The sequence below is a fragment of the Protopterus annectens genome, chromosome 6.part0 (genome assembly GCF_019279795.1).
Source record: "Protopterus annectens isolate FY-2018-M chromosome 6.part0, PAN1.0, whole genome shotgun sequence".
Classification (NCBI taxonomy): Eukaryota; Metazoa; Chordata; order Ceratodontiformes; family Protopteridae; genus Protopterus; species Protopterus annectens.
This window is the reverse complement of record NC_056737.1, coordinates 920,854,498-920,876,880: the sequence shown is the minus strand read 5'-3', so window position 1 is coordinate 920,876,880 and position 22,383 is coordinate 920,854,498. Positions and strand designations below refer to the sequence as shown.

Below are 22,383 nucleotides of genomic sequence, written 5' to 3'. Positions count from 1 at the left end.
TTGTATTAAATATTTCTGTAAGTTTTTGTAGTATGTTTTTCATTGTTTTTTACTATGTTTTTTTTAACTGGAGCTTTTCTCCCCGGGCCTCCACTGAAAATGGACATGTATCCAGTTGGACTAGCCCGGTCAACAAATGTAAAATAAAAATAAATAAATAAATAAATTAAGGATCACTGTTTTTTCACTGAAAATTTTGTCATTGCTTGTCAATCTGCTGACCCTTATGGATTGTCCTTTAACCACACTCTTCTTCATGTGATGTCGGTGTTGAATGTGTATATGTAGATAGTTGTTCAAAAAGGTTTCTTTCATATAGATCTTATTCTCATTGTAGCCATCACAACCCTTAAAAGACAAATGAATGTCTAAAAAATTGACCGACCTTCCAAAACCAGTGACAGTGAATTTTAAGAAATGGGTACTCGTACTGAATCATTCAAATAGTTCATTCAACTGATCATCAGATCCATTCCACATAATCAACAGGTCATCAATAAACCTCTTGTAGCATACCACCTTCCGGTGGAAATGGTGAGGTTTGAAATACTCTTGCTCCCACCATGACGTGATGATGTTGACACAAACAGGATCTACCCTAGCCCTCATAGCCACCACAGACTTTTGTTTGTAATGTATTCCTCCAAAGGTGAAAAAATTTTTGTTCAGGACAATTTCCAACAAAGAGCACACTGTTTCCTAATAGCGCAATGGTTATGATTATGATTGTGCAATAACATTAGTAAATGAATTATATTTATCATTTTTCTTGATATTTCTCTTTAAGAAATAATTCAGCTGGGGAAAACGGGACTGGATGTTTTAGATCATGTGACCGGTTAAGCACTATTTTTAAACTTGGTTTGTGTTCTATGCATTTATCCGATGAAGTTCTTGGTGTACAAATAAAAACTGAAAGTGCTAATATTTTAAACAGTTCATGGTGACTGAGTTTGCTTAGTAGAACTTTTTTTTTCTCGTTTTTCTTTTCTTTTTTTAATCCTTCATGCTTCAGGCCCCTTCCATTGAGCATGTTATTCTCCCATTCATTTCTTGGGCAGGGTAAGAGCCCTACAGGTCATTCACTCTGTTGGAATTGAAAGTCTTATAATCATTTACCTTCAGATGTGACTGCTAGGCACCAGGCAGACCATCATTCCCATGAAAGTTCTCCCTTCCTGCCTAACTCCTGCCCTGTGGTGCCTAGTAGCTTCATTTAAGATACTGCTGGCTACAAAGAGCTCTTTCTGCATACATCCACATGCCCTGGAACCACCAACTCTGAGTGTAGTGAAATTCATTCAAACAAACAGGTGTTACTGCCAATAACCCAGCACTCCTTTTGGAGTCACTGGTGTTCGACATGAAGCAGTACTGCTTGCAGTTGCCACATTTGAATGTCCCAAAGGTACCATCTCCAATTTTACTACAGCCATTTTGTTTTTCCAACATGGATCTAATTGAGTTCCTCCATTTACATGTGAAAACTGCGTGGTGTCCTAAAATTCCTGCTACATCCCCATTTCCTATTATTATTTTTCAGTTGCTTTCAATGATATCATTGATAACAGTCATAGCAGTGGTAATGGGGAGTGAAAACACACCTCTGTATCCAATGGATGGACATGTCTGGGAGGTGTGAGTCTCTAGGATGGCCAATGAACCACTGTTTGGATCCTCTCAAAGGATTGGTCTAGCTTTCCCAGTTCACAGCAAATACATTTCACCAATCATGTTGGTTAACCAAGCACAGTCATAACCACAGGCTATGAAAATATGTTTAAGGATCACTGTTTCTTCATTGAAAATTGTGTCACTGCTTGTCAATCTGCTGAGCCTTATGGATTGTCCTTTAACCACACTCTTCTTCATGTGATGTGGGTGTTTGACTGTGTCTATGTAGATAGTTGTTCAAAAAGGTTTCTTTCATATAGATCTTACTCTCGTTGTAGCCATCACAACCATTAAAAGACAAATGAATGTCTAAAAAATTGACCGACCTTCCAAAACCAGTGATAGTGAATTTTAAGAAATGGGTACTCATATTGAACCATTCAAATAGTTCATTCAATTGATCATCAGATCCATTCTACATAATCAACAGGTCATCAATAAACCTCTTGTAGCAGAAGAACTTAGTCGAACTTTTCTTTTTTTGAATGCTTCATACTTCAGGCCCCTTCCATCCAGCATGTTATTCTCCCATTCATTTCTTGGCCAGGATAAGAGCCTTACCGTTCATTCATTCTGTTTTAATTGAAGCCTTATCACTCTAATCATTCACCTTCAGATGTGACAGCTAGGTACCAGGCAGACCATCATTCTCATGAAAGTTCTCCCTTCCTGCCTAACTCCTTCCCTGCGGTGGCTAGTGGCTTCATTTAAGACACTGCTGGCTACACGGAGCTCTTTCTGCATATATCCACATGCCCTGGAATCACCAACTCTGAGTGTAGTGCAATTAATTCAAACAAACAGGTGTTACTGCCAATAACCCAGCACTCCTTTTGGAGTCACTGGTGCAGAGGTTCACACCACCTCCCAGCCAGCAATAGAAACACACTCCTATTCACCACTGTCTCAGTCTCTCCAGTGCCCAGGCCACTAGCAGAACTGAGGTCATAGTCAAGGCCTTCTCTCTATGTCATAATGCCAAGTATACTATGTTTTTTGACTGAGTAGGGTAATTTACAATTAGGAACTGAAAAAGAGTGGAAAAACTGAAGGGTAGTGTTAGGATCAGATATGGAGTAAAATGAGATCCAGGTAATGGTGTTGAAAGTATTTTTTAAAGGGGTGATGAGAGATAAAAGGAAAATGATCATACAGTGCATTTGACAGAGTAGAAGGCATACAGCTGTGAGGAGGGTATTACTTGGAGGGTGGGAGACTAGGGTGAGTAACTGAGAAGATGAGTTAAGAAAGGTTGATTAGGTTAGCTGTATGTTCAAGTTTTACAAGACTGGGTTCTACCCTATAACAGTTCACCAAGTATCTGTCCAACATTCTGTAAGGATGCTGACAGACTAGGAGCCATGCAAAGACAAGGAGATACGGTTAACAGCATCTGTACCACAAGACTTATTATGAGAACATAAACGAGTTTCGTTTGAATGCCTTGGAAGAAAGGACAGATCTGATAGAAACGTTAATGTACTTCAAAACAGCTAAAGTCCAGGAAAGGAAATATTTTACAATGTCCCACAAAATTAAGAATGAGAACAGATCAGGTATAATTTGGGAGTATTTCTTAAGGAAGAGGGTTATGGATACAAGGAAAAGTTGTTTAAGAGGTTATGGAATGATAAACTAAAGCGCAATCTAAAAATAAATAAGGCAATTCTAGCATGATGCAGGAAGTAGAAGAACAATGATTAATATGGAGCTGTAACATTTCTGTGAAAATAGTCAGACTACATATAAATGGAACAACTGGTCCTTCTCTGCTGATTACGTACGATTTTAACATGGTTTAGTTATGGAAGATGCCTTAAATATCTCCCTTCCCCAAATAATGAAGACCACAATGATTGCACAAGTTACATCTTGCTAATCTATAAATGTATTCAGAACTTAAAGGTGGAACACCAGACCGAGGACACATTTCAGCTGCTAGAGTCCTAGATTTGTTCCAGATGTCTACTTCCTTCACTTCTCAGTGAAAAGCTTTCACTGTTCTCATCTAATAACCATGGGTCTACCTTAAATCCATGTTAAAGCACTGAAAACCAGTTCATCAAAATCAAGTCAATCAAAAACAAAGTGAGTGAAATGCTCTTTGACCAGCCTGTCTGTTTATGGAGCAAGCCAATAAGAAATCCATGCAGCTTGCTGTGTTCCTTGTCACTTCATACTTACTATAATAAAACTCCAAGACTGCTTAACTTTGGAAAGAGAGCAAAAGTCTGACATCTGTGACTTCTTTCAATATGTACTTTCTTTGTCCAAGTGCTAGAATTTGATCACTTGGCAGTCACACTAATGATATAGTACTATCTGTTGCAGATAGTTATGTTACTAAGGTTGTTGTTGTTTGTCTTTCGGCTTTTCCTGGTTAGGGGTCGCCACAGCGGAACTCTGGTTCGCTAATGATTGGCAGTAGATTTTCACAAACGCCGAGGTGCCAGCTCGACGTTCAACCTCCAATGAAGGCACGCCCATTTATGCATGTCTTTCGAATGCCCACCTAACTGCGGGGAGGACATGCAGACCCCACACAGAAGGCACTCCCCACACTCCAGCCGAGAATCGAACGGGAGAACCTCTTGCTGTGAGGCAAAAACACTACCGCTGCACCACCGCGGATGGTTATGTTACTAAGGTAATAAAGGGAATTCATATTTTACTTCACTCTGCCTAATGCTACACATGACAGCATATTATTTAAGGGCATTAACCCTGCTACTCTTTCTGTATGCGGTTGTTACAGTTCCTTGTTCGACATTTATGTCCTGCTTTTAAAACTTGCAGAAATCTATGACAATGTATCTATTCTGTATTGAAACTAAAATGCAAATAAATAAAAGTAAATGAAATCTATGTTGATACATACCGCTGTTAAATCAGAAGATGATTCTGGCTTTGACACATTGTGACTGTTGAAAAATATTGACGGTCTTTCTAGAAATCAAAGAAAACAATGATCACAAGAGGGAATACTATATTTCTTGTTGTTCCACGCATGTACAGTACACAGTCTACCACTAGGTGGCAGTGCAAACCTGCTGTCAACAAATAACACCTCAGTAAAATATTACATTCTCAAGTCTTTCATACGTTGCATCTCCAATTGTGTACAACTAAGTGACAAAAATAAGTACCTCACAGCATAAAAAAGGAAAAAAGAAACTTGCAAATACAAAATGGTAGACTACTAGTATAAGCTTAATAAAAAGGTGAGCTCCCATTATAAGGTGTCAAGTAATGTTAAGTGAAAAGTTATGGTTGCGTCTTCATAAACATCCCCCCCATACACTGAGAAAAGCCTCTTAAATAAAGTAGGGAGTCGATTATCCGAGCGTTGATTATCAGAACAGTCAATTATCAGAACCAGCCTTCTAAAGTTTTCGGGTGTGAAAAATCATAAAGTCTGAAAATGTAAACATTATATATATTTGCCTGAGCATATTTTTTGAGCATGTACCCAGCTTGTGTGTGAAAAATATTCTTTATTGTCCATTGGAATCACTGAATGGTTGAAAAGTGTATTCCTGCATGCAGAAGATTTTAGAAGTTTTTTACCCAGTTCAATTATATGTTTGATTATCTGAACAATTTGATTATCTGAACTACCCTAGGTCCCAATTAGTTCAGATAATCGACTCTCTACTGTAACTTCTTTTCTTCTTCTTCTTCTTTCAGCTTTTTCCCCAGTTAGGGGTCGTCAGAGCGGATCACCTGTCCACTCATGATTGGCAGTGGAGTTTTACAGTGCCAAGGTGCCAGCCCGGCGCTCAACCTTCCACAGAAGGCACATGCACGCACACACTCACACCTAGGGCCAATTTGGAGTGTCCAATCCACCTACAGCATGTCTTTGGGATGTGGGAGGAAACCCACACGACCACAGGGAGGACATGCAGGCTCTGCACAGAAGGGACCCCAGCCGAGAATCGAACCGGAGAACATCTTGCTGTGAGGCGGCAACGCTAACCGCTGCACCACTGTGGCCGCCCCGAATAAAAAAAACTGGAGGTGTGGTATGTGTGTGTGTAAATTTGACACAGGACACTAACCAATACATTATGAAAGGGAGGAAACTATAATCATGCCTTTAAGATTGATCCAGACAGTATATCAAAAGTTGAGGTGAAACAGCTTTGATTACAGATATATTCACGTCATAATCTGAAGTAATGAAAGTATGTACAGAAAAAAATATCATTTGGTACTTTACAAAAGATTTTCTGGGTAGTTCAAAGCAGAGTTGTGCAGTCATGGAATACAGGTTGTGTAGGACAGAATTCCGCAATATGTCAAAAAATTTGACAAGTCAAACTAGCCCACTAGTTAAGCCAAAGTCCTAAGTCCAGCTAGCCCACTTCCTTCCCAAATACCACATTCAGAAAGATCTTGCCACGATGGATGAGCAGTTTCCTAATATTTCTCCTGCCAGCTTGATTTATATGGGCATCCTGAGGCAATGTAGCAATTGCTTCATGTATACTGACAAACATTTACTCCTAAAACAAACTAACATCCTATGTGAGAAATGCAAATACACTGTGGAACTATAGTGAGTTCTCTCATGTAAAAACAAACTATTCATCAAACAGTTTGTCAGCATGCACGCTTCACTTCTCACACAAAATAAGGTTGTTGTTGTTGTTTGTCTTTCGGCTTTTTCCCGGTAAGGGGTCGCCACAGCGGAACTCCAGTCCGCTAATGATTGGCAGTAGATTTTTACGAAACGCCGAGGTGCCAGCTCGATGCCCAACCTTCAACGAAGGCACGCCCATTTACGCATGCATGTCTTTTGAATGCTACCCAACTGCGGGGAGGACATGCAGACTCCACACAGAACGCATTCCCAAGCCCAGCCGAGAATCGAACGGGAGAACCTCTTGCTGTGAGGTAACAATGTTACCGCCGTACCACCGCGGCTAACTCACACAAATGACACATAAACCCACATATGTGGAGGGACTCACTAAAAGCCTACTAAAAGAACACATACCTCCCAAAAGCACACCACCCACACTCACCACCATGTAAAAACAAACCATTACACACACACACACACACACACACACACACACACACACACACCAGTTTCTCAACAAATAAGCCCCTAAGGAAAAACAGTTAAAATATCTTGGTCATAGGTGACTCCATAGTGAGACACACAGATGTCCCCTTCATCAGACTGGACAAGAAAAAGATCATGGTCAACTGCCTATCAGGTGCCAGGATCCGACAAACCATGCATGCACTCAAGTCACTCAAAAACAAGTATCATTATGACTCTGAATGACTTGAGACGTACCTCTCTGGACTATATGAAGAGAGAAAGTACAGTTATGCACTTACCATAAATGTAGATGTTCAAGTGTATTCAATGTTGCAGTCATCACACTTGGGTTATCCTGCCAGGGGTAGCCCTCATTCGGACGGAATACCAGAGGCTTAGTATTTCTGCGGTTGCTGTCGCTCTAGGGCTGACATCAGGTCATCAGTGGTATAAAATCAGGCAGCCGACACCATTACATCAGTTTGACTTGCCCCAAATGTCAGGAGCCCCCAAAAAGGGAGCTAGGTTATGATGGAAGAACACCACCAGTAAAAAGTAAATACCAAAAATCCCTGTAAGGAGTGAGGAAGGGAGAAAGACAAGGGGGATGGAGAGTGAGAAACCAGGACTGCAACAGTGAATACACTCAAACATCTACATTTATGGTAAGTGTACACAACTGTACTATGTTCTTCATGTTTCACTGTTGCAGTCATCACACTTGGGTTGATTCCCAAAGCTGAAGAAAAGAGTGGAGGTAGTCAAGAAGACTGGGGGCTGGCTAGGATGCCCTGCAAGACTGTGGTTGCAAAGCCTGCCCTGGATTTGGAGAAGATAGGCAGTTGGTAATGCATGGGGAAGGAATGAACAGAACAACACATTGCATCCTCCAGGATGTCCCTGGTAGGGACCCCTCTGAGAAAAGCTGCAGAGGTGGAGGTTGCCCTGGTGGAATGCGTCCTGACCCCTTTAGGGGGCGGTTTCCCATGGTATTTGTAGCAGAAATGGATACAGTGTGCTATCCATTTGGAGACTGATTGTTTGGCTATGGCCTTACCCTCTACCCCTGCTGTAAAGCTGACTAGCAATTGGCCAGTTTTCCTAAAAGATTTAGTCCTATCCAGGTAGAATCTGAGCTGTATGAGCACATCTAGAGAATGCAGAATCATTTCCACCTTGTTTTGTGGGTTAGGGGAAAAGGTGGGCAAATGAACGGATTGCTTGAGAGCCACACTGGACACCACTTTAGGCATGAAAGTTGGGTTAGTCCTGCGGGACACCCTGTCAGCATGAAAAATGATGAAGGGCTCTACAGCCATGAGTGCCTGTAGCTCTGAAACTCTTCTAGCTGAAGTGATGGCCAGAAGCAAGGCTGTTTTCCAAGAGAGGAATTTTTACTCTGCTGAAGCTGCAGACTCAAAGGGGGGTAGTGTGAGCTTTTCCAACACAAAGTTAAGGTCCCAAGCTGGGGTAGGAGCTCTTCTGGGTGGTCTTAAATTGTTAGCCCCTCTTATTAACTGTTTGATGAGAGGGTGAGAAAAGAGAGGTGGCTCTGTGCTGTAATGAGCACAGATGGCAGAGGCATGAATTTTAATAGAAGAGAAGGATAGGCCCCAGTGTAGTAGGTCTACTAGGTAATCCAGGATGAGAGGTAAGGAGGGCTGTCCTGTTTCAGCTCCTTTAGCCTGGATCCAGGTGCATTACCTTTTACACTTGCCACCATCGGATTTTCTAGTGCTGGGGCATCTGGCCTCATGTATAACATCCAGGACTTCCTTGCTTAGGTTGGCAACTGGAGGAGAGGTTAGGGAATAAGCCAGGCTGCCAGGTTCAGGGTCTGCAATTGTGGATGCATGAATTCTATATTATACTGGGTCAGGAGAGTTGGGATCTGAGGTAGTTGCCATGGTGGCAAGGGTGACAGACTGTGCAGCAGTGGGTACCAGTGCTGGCGTGGCCAGTCTAGGGCAATCAAGATTGCTCTTGGTTTTTCCTCCCTTATTTTGAGTAGTACCCTTGAAAGTAGAGGTAGAGGGAGAAATGCATAGATCGAGAGGTTTACCCATTGGAAGGATAGGGCATCCACTTTCCAGGCCTTGCTGTGAGGTTCCTGGTGCAGAAGCCTGGAATAGAAACGTTGGCCTATCTGTCTGCAGGAACAGGCTGTATTGCCCTCATGGAGAACAGGGAATGGACTTGGTTTTGGGCCTCTGCCCACTGGTTTTGAGAAAGATCTGAGAACCCTTTTGGGGATGGCAGAGTATGGAAATAAAATTTGTATCCCTAGGACACTATATTGAGGACCCATCGGTTGTTGGTGATACAGGCCCAGTTTTTGGCATGGGAGGAGAGTTTTCCTCCTAGGGGCACAAGCAGGTTGGAAGAGGTAAGGGGTGGAGTTGTAGAGTCATTGTGAGTTCTTTCCATAAGGGGGTGGCTTAGCACTCCCTGTTATTGAAGTGGAGGAACTCCATTGCTTAGATCTCTGCATTCCCTGGGACTGCTGTCTTGGGGGTCTGCTTCCCCTAGGTCTTGTCTGAGCTGGTCTTGAGGGGGCCGGAAAGGACCAGTGCTTGGAGGGGCAATGCCTACTGAATCTCGGAGGCTGGACCTGTAAGAAGTCTTTAACTGTCGGCATAGATTTAGCTTTTTCTTCCATCTTTTTTAAGACCTCTTTTGCCTTGGTGCCAAACAAATTGTCTTTGTTCAGTGGTGCTTCCTATAGTTTTGATTTGACATGGTCTGCCATGGTCTGTTCCTTAAGCCAAGCATGCCTTCTAAGTACAGTGACTGCTGCCATGCAGGATGCTTCTAGGGCATCAAAGCCACATTGCAAGGTGTGTTGAGTAACTTGGCTTGCAAAATGCATAAGCTCCTGTAATTCTTTATTTTCTGCACAAACCAGAAAGGTAGATATTTTTTGTTTAAGGAGTTCCATAGTATGTTGCTGGCATTTCAGCATGTAGAACTGACAATTTAGTGCTCTAATGGCAAGAGTTGCAGAGGTGTATACTTTTTTACCATATCTGTCGAAAAGCTCGGGAATCCCTGTCGAGGGGCTGGGATTCTTAGCTGTGCTAGCTTTTATTCCTTTAGGTCCTTGGGAGATGACCTCTGGGTCAGCAGTAGGATTTTTGAAAAGAAATTTGCGTGAGTCAGGGACTCTGTAATACCTGTCAGGCTTCCTGGGAGCAGGTGGAAGGGTGTCAGGAGTTAAAGTTGATTCCATAAAGACATCATCCACAACATGCAGGACAGGAGGAATGGCTAAAGGTCTGTGCTGCGGTAAATCTAAGAATTCCCTGAGTCTCTTTTTTGACACTCCCATTGGAAATGCTCCCTTAAAGTATGTAGGGTATCACCAAATGAAAAATCCTCTGGAGGAGAGGCAAAAGGAATGGATTCCGCTGCATCTGAATCCTCATAAGCAGACAAAGGTTGCATGTCTTCATATTCAGAAACCTCAGAGTCATCGGACTCCTGGTCAGATAAAACTGCTGGGGCCAAGTCTTTTTTTCTTTTGGAAGGGCTAGGCTGGTCTTTTGGAAGGGGTAGGCTGGCTTCCCCTAACAAGCATGATAAGGTGTTCCACCATTTTAAGCATTTGAGATTGAGGCATGGAAAGAGGTGCTTGAGCTTGGGTCGTCGGTTTTTTAGGTGTAGTTCGTACCCTGGGCCTTAGAAACTTGGTAGTTTTAGAAAGAACTGAAGACATGAAAGAAGTCATTGGTTTGTGTCGAGTATTGGTAGAGCAAAGAACTTCCTCGGAAGCCAGTGCATGCTCAGCGGCTCCGGACCCATCCAAGGTAGAGACATCCGCAGGATCCTTAGTCAAAGAAGTGTCTCGCGGCATACCGGACTCTGAAGGGGTCTCGGTAGTGGCCTGCGAATCCACAGAAGCGGGCATCAGGGGCTGCAAAAGCACCTCACTGAGGACCGGCGTACTGCAGACTAGCTTAACGGAAGCGTCGTGGGCAGTTTTGGAATTGTGCGGTCTGTCTCTGTCTTTATCCTTACATTTTTTCAGGAGATCGGTAGTCGGATGGCTTACCGAAGCCATTTTGGAATATGGAGATTGCGAGTGAAAATATTTAGCTACAATAAGGGCCTGATGACATATAGTTCTGGCATTGAACAAAGCACAAAACTGACACCGAGGGATGTCGTGGTCTGGGCCTAAACAGGTGATGCAGTAAGAATGGAAATCTCGGTGTGGTATTTGCTTTCCACAGGTGAGACAATTTTTTCTGACATCGGTTAGAGCAAGAACAAAGGATCCCCAACATGGCACTTAGATTTAGAAGACTTCAACTTCAATTTGAAAACGAAAACTCAGGTCGCGGCTGACAGGCACTCGTGTGAACTTCTGCTTCAGGCTCCTCGGCAAGAAAGACTGGTGTAATGGCATCGGCTGCCTGATTTTATACCACTGACGACCTGACGTCAGTACTGAAGTGACAGCAAGTGACACAGAAATACTAAGCCTCTGGTATTCAGGTCGACTGAGGGCTACCCCTAGTAGAATAACCCAAGTGTGATGACTGCAACAGTGAAACATGAAGAACATCTTTCTGATTATGTGTCTCAGACAGGTATGTCCCTAGCCTTAAGCAGTATTGATGATGCCACAATATAAACAAAAAATGACTTCATCAATTGGCTTAGCTTCTGATGTCAGTCCAGGGGGATCCAGTATCTGTCAGCCTGGAAGGATATGGTAGGCAGACCTCACTGCTTTGCTAGAGATTGTCTGCAACCTGTCCCCCCCCCCCAGACATTCGGATACTGGCAAAGGCCCTTGCCTCCTGCATAGTGCCTCTTTTAGGCAGTGTCAAAATAACAATTTTTCCAACATAACAAAATCTAATTGAGACAAACTCAGTGTTGTACTGCTTAAACACAAAACTGCACTCCCTGGAAGCACTCCTTAACGTGGAGGATGTTGACATCTGTGCAGTTACTGAGAAGTGGTTCATGGCTGCTGAGAGCATCCCGGCAGTGCAAGACTACAATGCCTTCTACATATTCAGACTTCAAAATGAGCATGAAGGAACCAAAGGGGGAGGTGTATCCTTCTTCATTAAAACCAAATACACTTTGAGACTGGTCAAACAGTATGGCTCTCCCAAACTACTTCATGTCAAATTAACTGCTGGGAAAGTACCACACCACATCATTGCTAGCTGTAGATTAAATCCCCCACCATGAACCAGGATAAACACACTGGCTTCCTTGATTTACTGGAATCCCACACCATATAGCTCAACAACTTAGTCATGAGAGAACTATCCTTCCATAGACTGGGGGACATAAACTAGCAAAAACACGCTCGCCTAGAGGTTCCTGGACTTTGTTAACACAAATGCCCTGGAAAAGATAGTCTGCACCCCCACTAGGGGTTCTAACATTCTGGACATAGTACTCACCATCATGGGGAAGGGGTCACTGTACTTCCCCATGCGTGATGCCCTCCCTGGTCAGGCCAGATCACAAATTGGTCTCATTTGAAGTAATTACTGGATCTGACACCTTCACAGGAACAAAATTATAAAAAAAAATTACCAAAGCTAACTACAGCCTACTAAGCGATGGTATAAAAAGCATCATACCACCTGCATTCACAGACATCAATGATCACTATACAGAAGTGTAAGCAAATGCCTTGTACAAACACTCAACTGACTGCATAAACTCTGCTGTACCTGACTGGATCAAAAGAGGGTCTTCCCATAAAAACAAGCCACTGTGGTAGACTTCAAGTATAAACAGATTATATAATAAGAGGAAGAAACTCTTGTCCAAAAGCAAGAGGGATATCACGCTGCAGAGGAAGAGTTCCCTCCTAACTCTAAACAAGAAAATCAGACATCTTGTAAAGTCTTCTAAAGCAAATTACGAAACTAAAACTGCATCCTTAGCCAAGGATAATCATAAGGCATTCTTTAACTACATCCGAAGTCTAAACGGTGATGGTCAGTTATGTGCTGAACTTGTTGTAGATGGTTCACTCATACTATACTGGAAGTTATCGCCAACCTACCAGCTGACAGATTCAGCACAAATTTCACTTCCCTATCCCCTCCTACCATATCCCAAAGCATACCTGACACCAGCCCTCTCCCTAGTATCTCTAGAGAACAGGTCATCTCTGTGCACCAAGGCCAAAAACATGGCCTCAATGGAATCAGATAATATCCGAGGTTGTTTACTAAACAATCTAAAACAAGACCTAGCAGACCTACTTGCCGTTCTCATAGCCTGAGAACTGGCTATGTTCCTACAGAATGGAGAACAGCAACAGTAATTCCCTTGCACAAAGGGGGGGCATCACATGACCCTGGGAGCTACAGACCCATATGTCTAACTAGCTTCATCTGCAAGGCCATGGAAAGAATTATCATGGACCTTATCAACAAGGACAGAGGCAACCTCCAAATGCTGGACACAATCCAGTTTGGCTTCGTTAAGGGTAGATCATGCTTATTAAACCTGGTGGACTTCTTTGAGAATGTCATCATAGCAATGGACGAAGGTAAGACAGCGCACACAGCCTATCTCAACCTTGTCAAGGCTTTTGACACAATCCCCCACTCTGGCATCACTGAAAATCTCTCCTAGGTGGGGATTAACCCTTACGTCACTAGATGGATAGGCAGTTGACTCGCCGACAGAACACACACTGTCAAAATTGGTGACTCCACCTCCACCAGTAGGCCGTCATCAGTGGAGTACCACAGGGGTCTGCGTTGGGCCCCTCACTGTTTGGCATCTACTTCTCAGAAGTCCAGGCCAAAGAAGACAGCTTCTGGCTCACCAAGTTTGCAGATGTTTGCAAACTGGGAACAATCACTGAGTCCACCAACAATGTCAACATATTAAAAGAAGGGCTAACACAAATTAATTAGTGGTGCCAAAGCCATGGTCTAAAACTAAATGCGAAAATGCGGTATTATTCCCTTTAGCAAAATGGAATTCCCTACAAATTACAATACTGACAGCACCCCCCTGAGTTCCAACCCAGTAGTGGGAGACTTGGGAACACAGGCTGTTAGCAATCTGAACTTCGACCACCAAGTTGCACACTAGTAAGGAAAGCTTTCTACCTAGTGCACTTCATAAACAAGGGCATAGCATCTAGGTCAAGGGATGTTATAACTCTGCTGTACACGACCCTCATCACACCAATAATGCAGTACAATGCACCCTTTTGCATGTACCTCACCAGACACATGCAGTAACTGGAGAGAACTCAGAGATTTGTCACTAACAAAATACAGAGACTCCACACCATGATCAGCTGAAAGCCCTGTCACTTTGCATCTTATAGGCTGCTGACATGTGACTTGTGCCTGGCCTATAGGGCAACCTCCAACCCTGCCCTAATGGAAATGCTGCACATCCATAAGTCAAATTGCACAAGAGTCACTCTATCTTGGGATCTCAACCTAGTCTGTGACATTAACAGAACATGCTGGAGAGACAGATATGTCTCCCAGAGACTGCCGCTTCTCTGGAATAGACTTCCTATTCACGTAAAACAAACCTCCTCAATGAACTATTCAAATGCAACTTACATAATTGGATGGGAGACTTCAAATTCACCCCATTGGGTGGCACCCATGTCCCTCATAGACAGGGGTAGCCACTATTGATCACAGATCCACTCCTTTCATAAATTTGTTCTGCGAACTACCCAAAAAGAACAAATGAAGATACTTGGGATTAACATGGCTAGGCTTGTAAAGGCTCTAGAGCCACTAGCCTAGTAACCTCCTATGAACCTATATGTCAAAATAAGTTAAGAAGGCTTGTAACTAGACAGAGCAAGCGTAATTCAAGAGTTCCTTTAGTTTAGAGGAAGATGAAATGTTTCATTTGCCAGCATTGCATTTAGATTAGAGTAGTCAAGCTTTCCTAAGCCATTTGCTGAAGGACAGAATCAGAAGGCAACCTGATAAGACTATGCAGTCTGAAGCAATGACATGACAAGGGTCCCAGGTAAACTTGCAGACTACAAAGCAATAGAAATTATGGACATGAAAAGTGGTACAAACTCTGCCTACATTCCAGAACTGGTCAGATACGACCTTAACTAACACTAACTACTAAACATTGCACAAACTTACACCAGAGTGTACACACATTATTGACAAACTGCTGCATTAACGTGCAGCTGACAACACTGTATCTTTAAACTGTGAAATGTATGACCTTTCAGTCATTTGTAGCACTTCAGAATAAGAAAGTGATACTCATCGGCATTATCAACTCATCAACTCTCTAATAAGCTGTACCAAACGGCATTAGTAGGATATCTGAATACAGTGAGGAATGCTTTCTTTTTGGATATAGCCACCCTTGGAAGAATGTTTATCCGAGGTCATGCTCACTGCATTTTTGTCAGATTCAAGGTACCGACACAATTAAACTCCATGAAAGAAAATAACACTTACATCAACTGTTCAGTCTGGAAACTATACTAAGACTGTGAAAAAAAAGCAGTACAAAGGCAAAAGGCACCCAGAATCAAAGTGAAGACAAGCCAGTCCTTGAAGTAGGTTAGTGCTGTTATTGTGGAAAAACTAGACCGAAAGTACAGTTGTGTAAGAACTTACCATAACAGAACATGTTGTGCTGATCACTATGGCAGTAGTCCAATCAAGTGTGTGTGTGTGTGTGTGTGTGTGTGTGTGTGTGGTGGTGGTGGGGGGGTATCACTGCTGATGTCCAGCCAGGGTGTCAAAGCTTAACCTTTCCTAGGTCGTACATACATGTAACCTCAGCTCACAAGCGTAGGGATATACAGCTAGACGTATGAGTGTAGATCCTCAGACTATCTCCAAGCCAGTGGCCTAAAGACCCCTGAGACTGTGACCAGTCAGCTAGGAGGAGCCAAGCATGAAGTGATAAGGAGCCCCTCGGTCTTAGGGTGTTGCTGCAGGGCACAAAAAAAAGGAAGAGAAAGATATACACATATTTCTAGAGAAAATGGTGGCCAACCAAGGACAGGAAGGAGGGTGGGAAGGAACACCACACTAGTGATCGGTAGGACATCTACCGTTATGGTAAGTTCTTACACAGCCGTACTATGCCCTGAATGAAATCATTGTTGCAGTATTCCAAACAATTAGGTGATTCCCACAGATGAAGGGAATGTAAGGGGGGTTAGTAAGTTGAATTGTACAAAAGGCCAGACAGGACTAACCTAGCAAATGCCACTGTAGACCATGAAAAGGCATCAATCTTGTAATGTTTAGTGAAGGGAGCAATACCCATGAGTGCCTGCAGTTCTGAGATTCTCCTAGCTGAAGTCAGAGCCCAGTATGAAACTGAGATCCCAGGGAGGGGTGTGGACTTCCGCAGTGGTTTAAAATGCAGAATCCCTTTAAGGAATTGTTTGACCTCAGGTCTGGATATAGCAGGAGGGTTGAGGAGCAGACAGACACAGACAGTGAACAGGTGGGCTTTAATGCAGGAGTACACCAGATTTAAATCCATGAGTTCACACAAGTATTTTAGGATTGAAGGTGCTTCTGATTTGTTGGTCCTGGTTATTCCTACGGCATCAGAAAGAACATCTCTTCCACATGGCTACGTGGGATAATTGAGTAGTAGGTCTCCTTGATTCTTGGGGAACCTTAATTTTGTCTTTGGAAAACTGGTGCCTGAAAGGAATCAGAACCCTATCATCTACAAGCTTAGGTTCAGAAATGACAGTTTGGGATGTAGTAATGATTCTCTTCTGCTGAGTAATGAGGTCCACCTGGTTTGGCAGTTGCAGTGTTTGCCCTTGGCTAGATGAAACAGAAGACGGAGCTAATGTCTTATCCAAAAAAGGGTGATTAGTAAGAGTTTTTTTTTTTTTTTTCTTTTTGGATCTTTAGGAGAATCCTTGGAAGGAGAGGTAGTGCAGAGAAGACATAGAGGAAAGTACAGTTGTGTACACTTACCATAAATGTAGATGTTAGAGTGTATTCACTGTTACACGAAGAACATCTTCCCTGTCCTCTAAAAAGGGGAAGCATCTGTCCCTCAAACAGAAGAGGGGCAATGGTTCCGGATACAAAGATATTTGTTGCTCTCTGAGGCAAACCGATCTATCCTGAGGTGTCTCCCAATGGTGAACAATGTCCAAGAAGACTTGTCTGTTCAGGGTCCATTTCTGAGGGTATTTCAAGGCCCTGCTTAATGTGTCTGCCAATAAGCTGTCCTGTGATGAGATATATATGGCAAGTAGGGACATGTTTTTTTTTGTGTGGCCGGGCTCTCTGTGCTAATCTGCATACAGTAATTGGTATGATCTGGTGCCTCCTTGCTTGTTTATGTACCACATGACTGTCATGTTGTCTGTGAATACTCTAAAAGCACCTTGCTTCTAAACATGCGAGAAGAACTGAAGAGGTTGGATGAGGGCCCTCATCTCTTTCGGGTTGATATGTTCCCTTTGGAATTTTGGCTGCCATCTGCCCTGAACTCAGTGGGTGCCTGTCCACGCTAGTTGGCAGTGCCCTGTGTAGATGCAAATGCCTTGTGAATAGGTTTTTCCTTAAATAACTATTAGTGAAACCATCTCCAGCCCTCTGCTGCTCTAGGAGCAACTCAGTTGCGAGCTGCACAGCATTGCTTTATTGGTTTACCTTAGACTACACAAAGTATAGCTTCCACCCAGTCTCTGGGCTAACAGCACAGTCCGGTCAAATTAACCCATTTCTTTCCCTAAGAAAAAACACAGTAAAGACTATATATACTCTTATAAATAAGAAAAGGGAGTTTTCCATCATCTCTCTAGCCAACCTGATGGACATGGGCATCCTCAGGCAATTTCGCAATTATCTCATGTATACTGACAATTACCTACTCCTGAAACAAACATACTATATGTGTTAGATGTAGCTACACTATGGAACTGGAGGCAAGACTCTGACACACAGACATATCTAATGCCAAAAAAGTTGTCAGTACCCGCACATCGCTTACCACACTTAATAAAGACTTGACACAAACTCACATATGTGGAGGTATTCACTAGTAACTTACAAAAAGCCCAGAGGCCTCCCAAATGCTGCCTATAGAAAACACACACAACAAAGCAAACATCACCCATGACACATAATAACACTCACACCAGTGTCTCAACAAATAAGCCCTTAAGGTTTAACACCATGAAACCAAATGTTTTGGTCATAGGTGACTCCATACTGAAACAAATGGTTGCCGCCCTCACCAGGCTGGATAAGGAGAGGGTTAGCTATCTGGCAGGAGCCAGGATCCATCAGGTCACTCAAGCAATCATGTCACTCGACCGTAAGCATCAGTATGACTCCGTCATAGTCCATGTGGGTGTAAATGACCTGAGACGTACCTCCCTGGAGTGGGTCTATATCACTTCCTCAAAGTGACACTTCCAACGAACAGCATTTAATTGGAAATGCCATTCATCAAATTCCCCTCATGTGGGGAACTGTGCACCCCCCACCCCTCACTAGGTGTTAGTCTAAGGGGACCCAATATCTGTTAGCCTGGGAGGACAACGCTGACAAACGACGCTGCTTTGCCAGAGATGGTCTGCTCTTCTGTCCTCTGGGCTTTCAGATACTGGCAAAGGCATTAGCCACCCCTAACATGCCTTTTTTACGCAAGGTCAAAATAGCCGACCTCCCAAAGTAATATAATCTTCTGTGGATAAACTCAAGGTACTGCTTCTCAATGCTAGGATTCTAAACAAGAAACTGTACTCCCTGGAAGCACTCCTTACCTTGGAAGATGCTGACATCTGTGCAGTCATTGAGACTTGGTTCAAAGACACGGAAACACCCTGGCCATGTAGGGCTACGTGTTCAGACCACAAACTGAATAGGAAAGAACCAAAGGAGGAGGTGTATCCATCTTCATTAAGCATAAGTACACATCAAGACTAGTCAAACAGTATGACTCTCTTGAGCTACTCCATGTTCAATTAACCAATGGCAAAATCCCCTATCGTATTATTGCCAGCTATAGGTTCCCCACAATGAATCAGGAAAAGCAAACCATGTGCCTGGACATGCTGGAGTCAATTACCATGCAGCCAAACACCTTAATCATGGGTGATTTTAATTATCAATTAGGGAACATACATGACCACAAATGTGGTGGCTCAGAGGTTCTTGGACTTTGTCAATGCAAATGTCATGAACAGCTAGTCAGCACACCCACAAGGGGCTCAAATATCCTGGACACAGTGCTCACAAATATGGGGGAGCACTGCACTTCCCCCAGTGTGATGCCCTCCTTGGTAAGATCAGACCATAAATGAGACTCTTTTGAAAAAAATTATATGGCCAAACACCATATCAATCTTACAAATGCTTAAACATTTTCCAAAACAAATTACTCCCTACTAACTGATGCCATAAGAAACTTCAAATCCCCCCTGAACATATAAAACATGGACTCCTATGCAGAGGTGTACACCAACATCCTGTGTAATCACTCAAGCAGTTGCAAAGAATCAGCTGTACTGGACCAGATTCAAACCAGGTCTTGCTGGAAAAATAAGCCATCCTGGTGGATCCCTGGTATAAACAGGCCATACAACAAAAGAAAGAAACTAATGTCCAAAAACAAGAGGGAACTGATTCATCAGAGAAAGAAATCCATCACTTGTCTTAACAAGCACATCAGACATATTCTCAAGTCCTCCAAAGCAAATTATGAAACAAAAACAGCCTCTCTGGCTAAGAAAAATCATAAGGCATTTTTTAACTGCAGGTGAAATCTAAGGGGAATATCCAGCTATGTGCAGAGCTGGTTGTGGATGGCTCCACCCATACTCAACTGGAGAAAATAGGTAACTTGCTAGTTGACACACTTGGATCGAACTTCATACTCTGTCCCCACTGGTCATCAATCAAGATTGTTAAGGGATAAGATCAGCTTATTAAAATGTATATTAATTTCAGTTTCATTAATGATGCTATAATATGATTGTTAAAAAGCAAATATAATTTGTATGTAGGACTGTGGAAAAATACAGCTTCATAAGTTACTGCTGTGCTTTAATTGCATTTTTTGATAAGTAACAAGGAAAAAGTAAGTGTTGTATGAGCAGAGGCATGTTAGCTACTTTAAAAGGAATTTGTTAGCCTGACTCCTCCAGGCTAGGACTGTGTTGTTGCTAGGGAAGGTTTGAAACATCCAAGGTCAGAAAACAAGACCCCTTGAAGCAGGTGGGTCATGTATAGGAAAGTGTTCATGTGAAGTCCGAGGTGCAACTAACACTAGGTAAGACTGCAATCCAAATTGTAGCCTTCTACAGATCCCCCACCATGCCCCAAGATTCTCACTACACCTTTCTAAACATATTGGAAAATATTACAATACAACCAAATACCCTAATACTGGGTGATTTCAACTACCCTGCCATTAACTGGGAAAACTACTCATGTACCAATACCTTTGCCCAACGGTTCTTGGAATTCTTAAATTCCAATGTCCTGGATCAACTAATCCTTAGTCCCACCAGGGGCTCCAATATCCTACACCTGGTCACTACCAACATGGGAAATCGATGCTCCTCACCTATGGTCACCCCCTTGTTGGTCAGGTCTGACCATAAGCTAATCACCCTTGACATCCACATCCCACCCCCCCCCCAGTAAGGAAACCTCCGTAAAAAACTTCTCCAAAGCCAACTTCATGCTACTCAAGTCATAAGTGACAAACTTCATGACACCCATGCAGATGGGAACTCAAAGTTCAACTGCTGAATCTTACAATAAGGCACTGTATGAGCACATCCACTCTTGCATGAATCATGCCATCCCCAATAGAACCAAGATGCTCTTCACCAAAAAAAGGAAGCCAATCTGGTGGTCCCTTGCTATAAATAAACTTTACAACAAAAGGAAGAAACTGTTGCAGAAAAGAGGAAAATCCCGGGATGCAAAAAACTCTCTTACCAGCCTCAGTAAGAAGCTGAGATCCCTCATAAAATCCTCCAAAGCTAGTTATGAAAATAAAATTGCCAAAGATTCCAAAAACAACCACAAGGCATTCTATAGCTATGTCAAGAATCTAAATGGCAATACTCAGAACTGCTCTGAGCTACAACAGAATGGCATTAAATATACTGATCCCAAGGATATTGCTAATATCCTGGCAGATCGATTTAGTGCAAACTTCACCCCCTCTCACCTCCTAAACGGCCCCCATCTCAATACCGAAAGATTGCCAAATTCAATTAATAACGGCCACACAGGTAAAAAATGCACTCTCCAAAGCTAAGAATACAGCATCCATGGGACCAGACAACATCCCAGGCTGTGTACTACATTTATTTATTTATTTTATTTTTATTTTACATTTGCTGACCGGCATAGTCCAACTGGATATATGTCCATTTTCAGTGAAGGCCCAGGGAGAAAAGCTCCACATACCAAAAAGGAGACAGTACATACATCACTGAGTGATAAACTCAGGCAGACAAGTTTAGAAAACTATAGACAAAGAATACAGGCAGATATCAATATACACAATGTGCAGACTTGCATCTGATTGGCAAAGACGTATCAGAAAATGTGAACATAATATACAATCAGCTCTCATAATTCACAATGCTTAGACATTCAAATGCTATGAGGCATAGATACTTGGCTAAACAGTAGGTTGGGTAGCAAGACATGTATTAGTGAAGTTGTTAGTCAGGTTTAGAACAAGAGCACAGCCAATGAGATGTGAGGTATTTTTTGAGTTCTCTTTTAAATCGGGGTAGTGAGGTTTCCTTGGTAATGGTAGTAGGGAGTAGATTCCAGATTTACTGGTTGAGTTGGCAAATATAGCATCGCCTACAGAGTTGTTGGATTTTTGGGTCAGTATCATTAGTTTATCAGCTGAGTGTAATGGCCTGGAGGCACTATGAGGGGTGATAATATTTTTGAGGGCAGGGGTGTTATCAGGTTGATGCGAGTATTTTATGTGCTACTATAAGCTGGTTGAACTGTAGAAGGGTAGGATACTCTAGCCATCCCAGTGTTTTGAGGTTCTGGCAATGGTGGGTCCTAAAAGCCATGCCTGTAGCGAATCTGGCTATATGATTTTAACATTGTGATAATTTGCTGATATCAGTTTTGAATAGGATGGTGAGTACAGGGGAGGCATACATAAGGGTAGAGAGGGGGTGTGATCTTGTAATAGCTAACCTAGCTAGGGGGGTGAGGAAAAGTTTGGCTCTGTACAGGGAGCCAAGTTTTTTGTTGACGGACTTAATAGTGTGATTGACATGTTTATCAAATTTAAGGTTGTTGTCTATTATTACGCCTCGAAGCTTTGTATGGTCATCAGGGGAGATAATGGTGTCATTGCTAGATTTGATGTTGGAGGAAGGAGGAGGACTTCTACAGTTAGGGGAGAAAAGTAGTAGCTTGGTTTTGTTAGGAATCTGAAGTACGCGGCTATTGGCTAGCCATGTTTCTACCATGCTGAAAGTGGTCTGGGTGGGGGTTAGAAGTTATGTAGGAGAGGAGGCAGAGCATATTAGCATTGAGTCATCTGCATATTGGATGCGGGTGGCTCATGGGATGGTGGTGTGCAGATCACTGATAAAGATAGAGAAAAGAAGGGGACCTAGTATGGACCCTTGTGAGACACCTAGGGTTAGAGGAAGTTGGGATGAC

The 22,383-nt window shown here is 42.8% G+C and overlaps 1 protein-coding gene across 2 annotated transcripts in view; it reads right to left on the bottom strand.

Moving 5' to 3' along the window:
• The window catches only part of ITPK1 (inositol-tetrakisphosphate 1-kinase), a 1,534,199-nt gene that overhangs the window by 70,604 nt on the left and 1,441,212 nt on the right, over positions 1 to 22,383 (bottom strand). For both annotated transcript variants that reach the window (XM_044074569.1, XM_044074570.1), the window contains one exon: positions 4,553 to 4,620. In XM_044074569.1, coding sequence (XP_043930504.1) covers positions 4,553 to 4,620 — 68 coding nt within the window. The remainder of the gene's footprint in view (positions 1 to 4,552; positions 4,621 to 22,383) is intronic.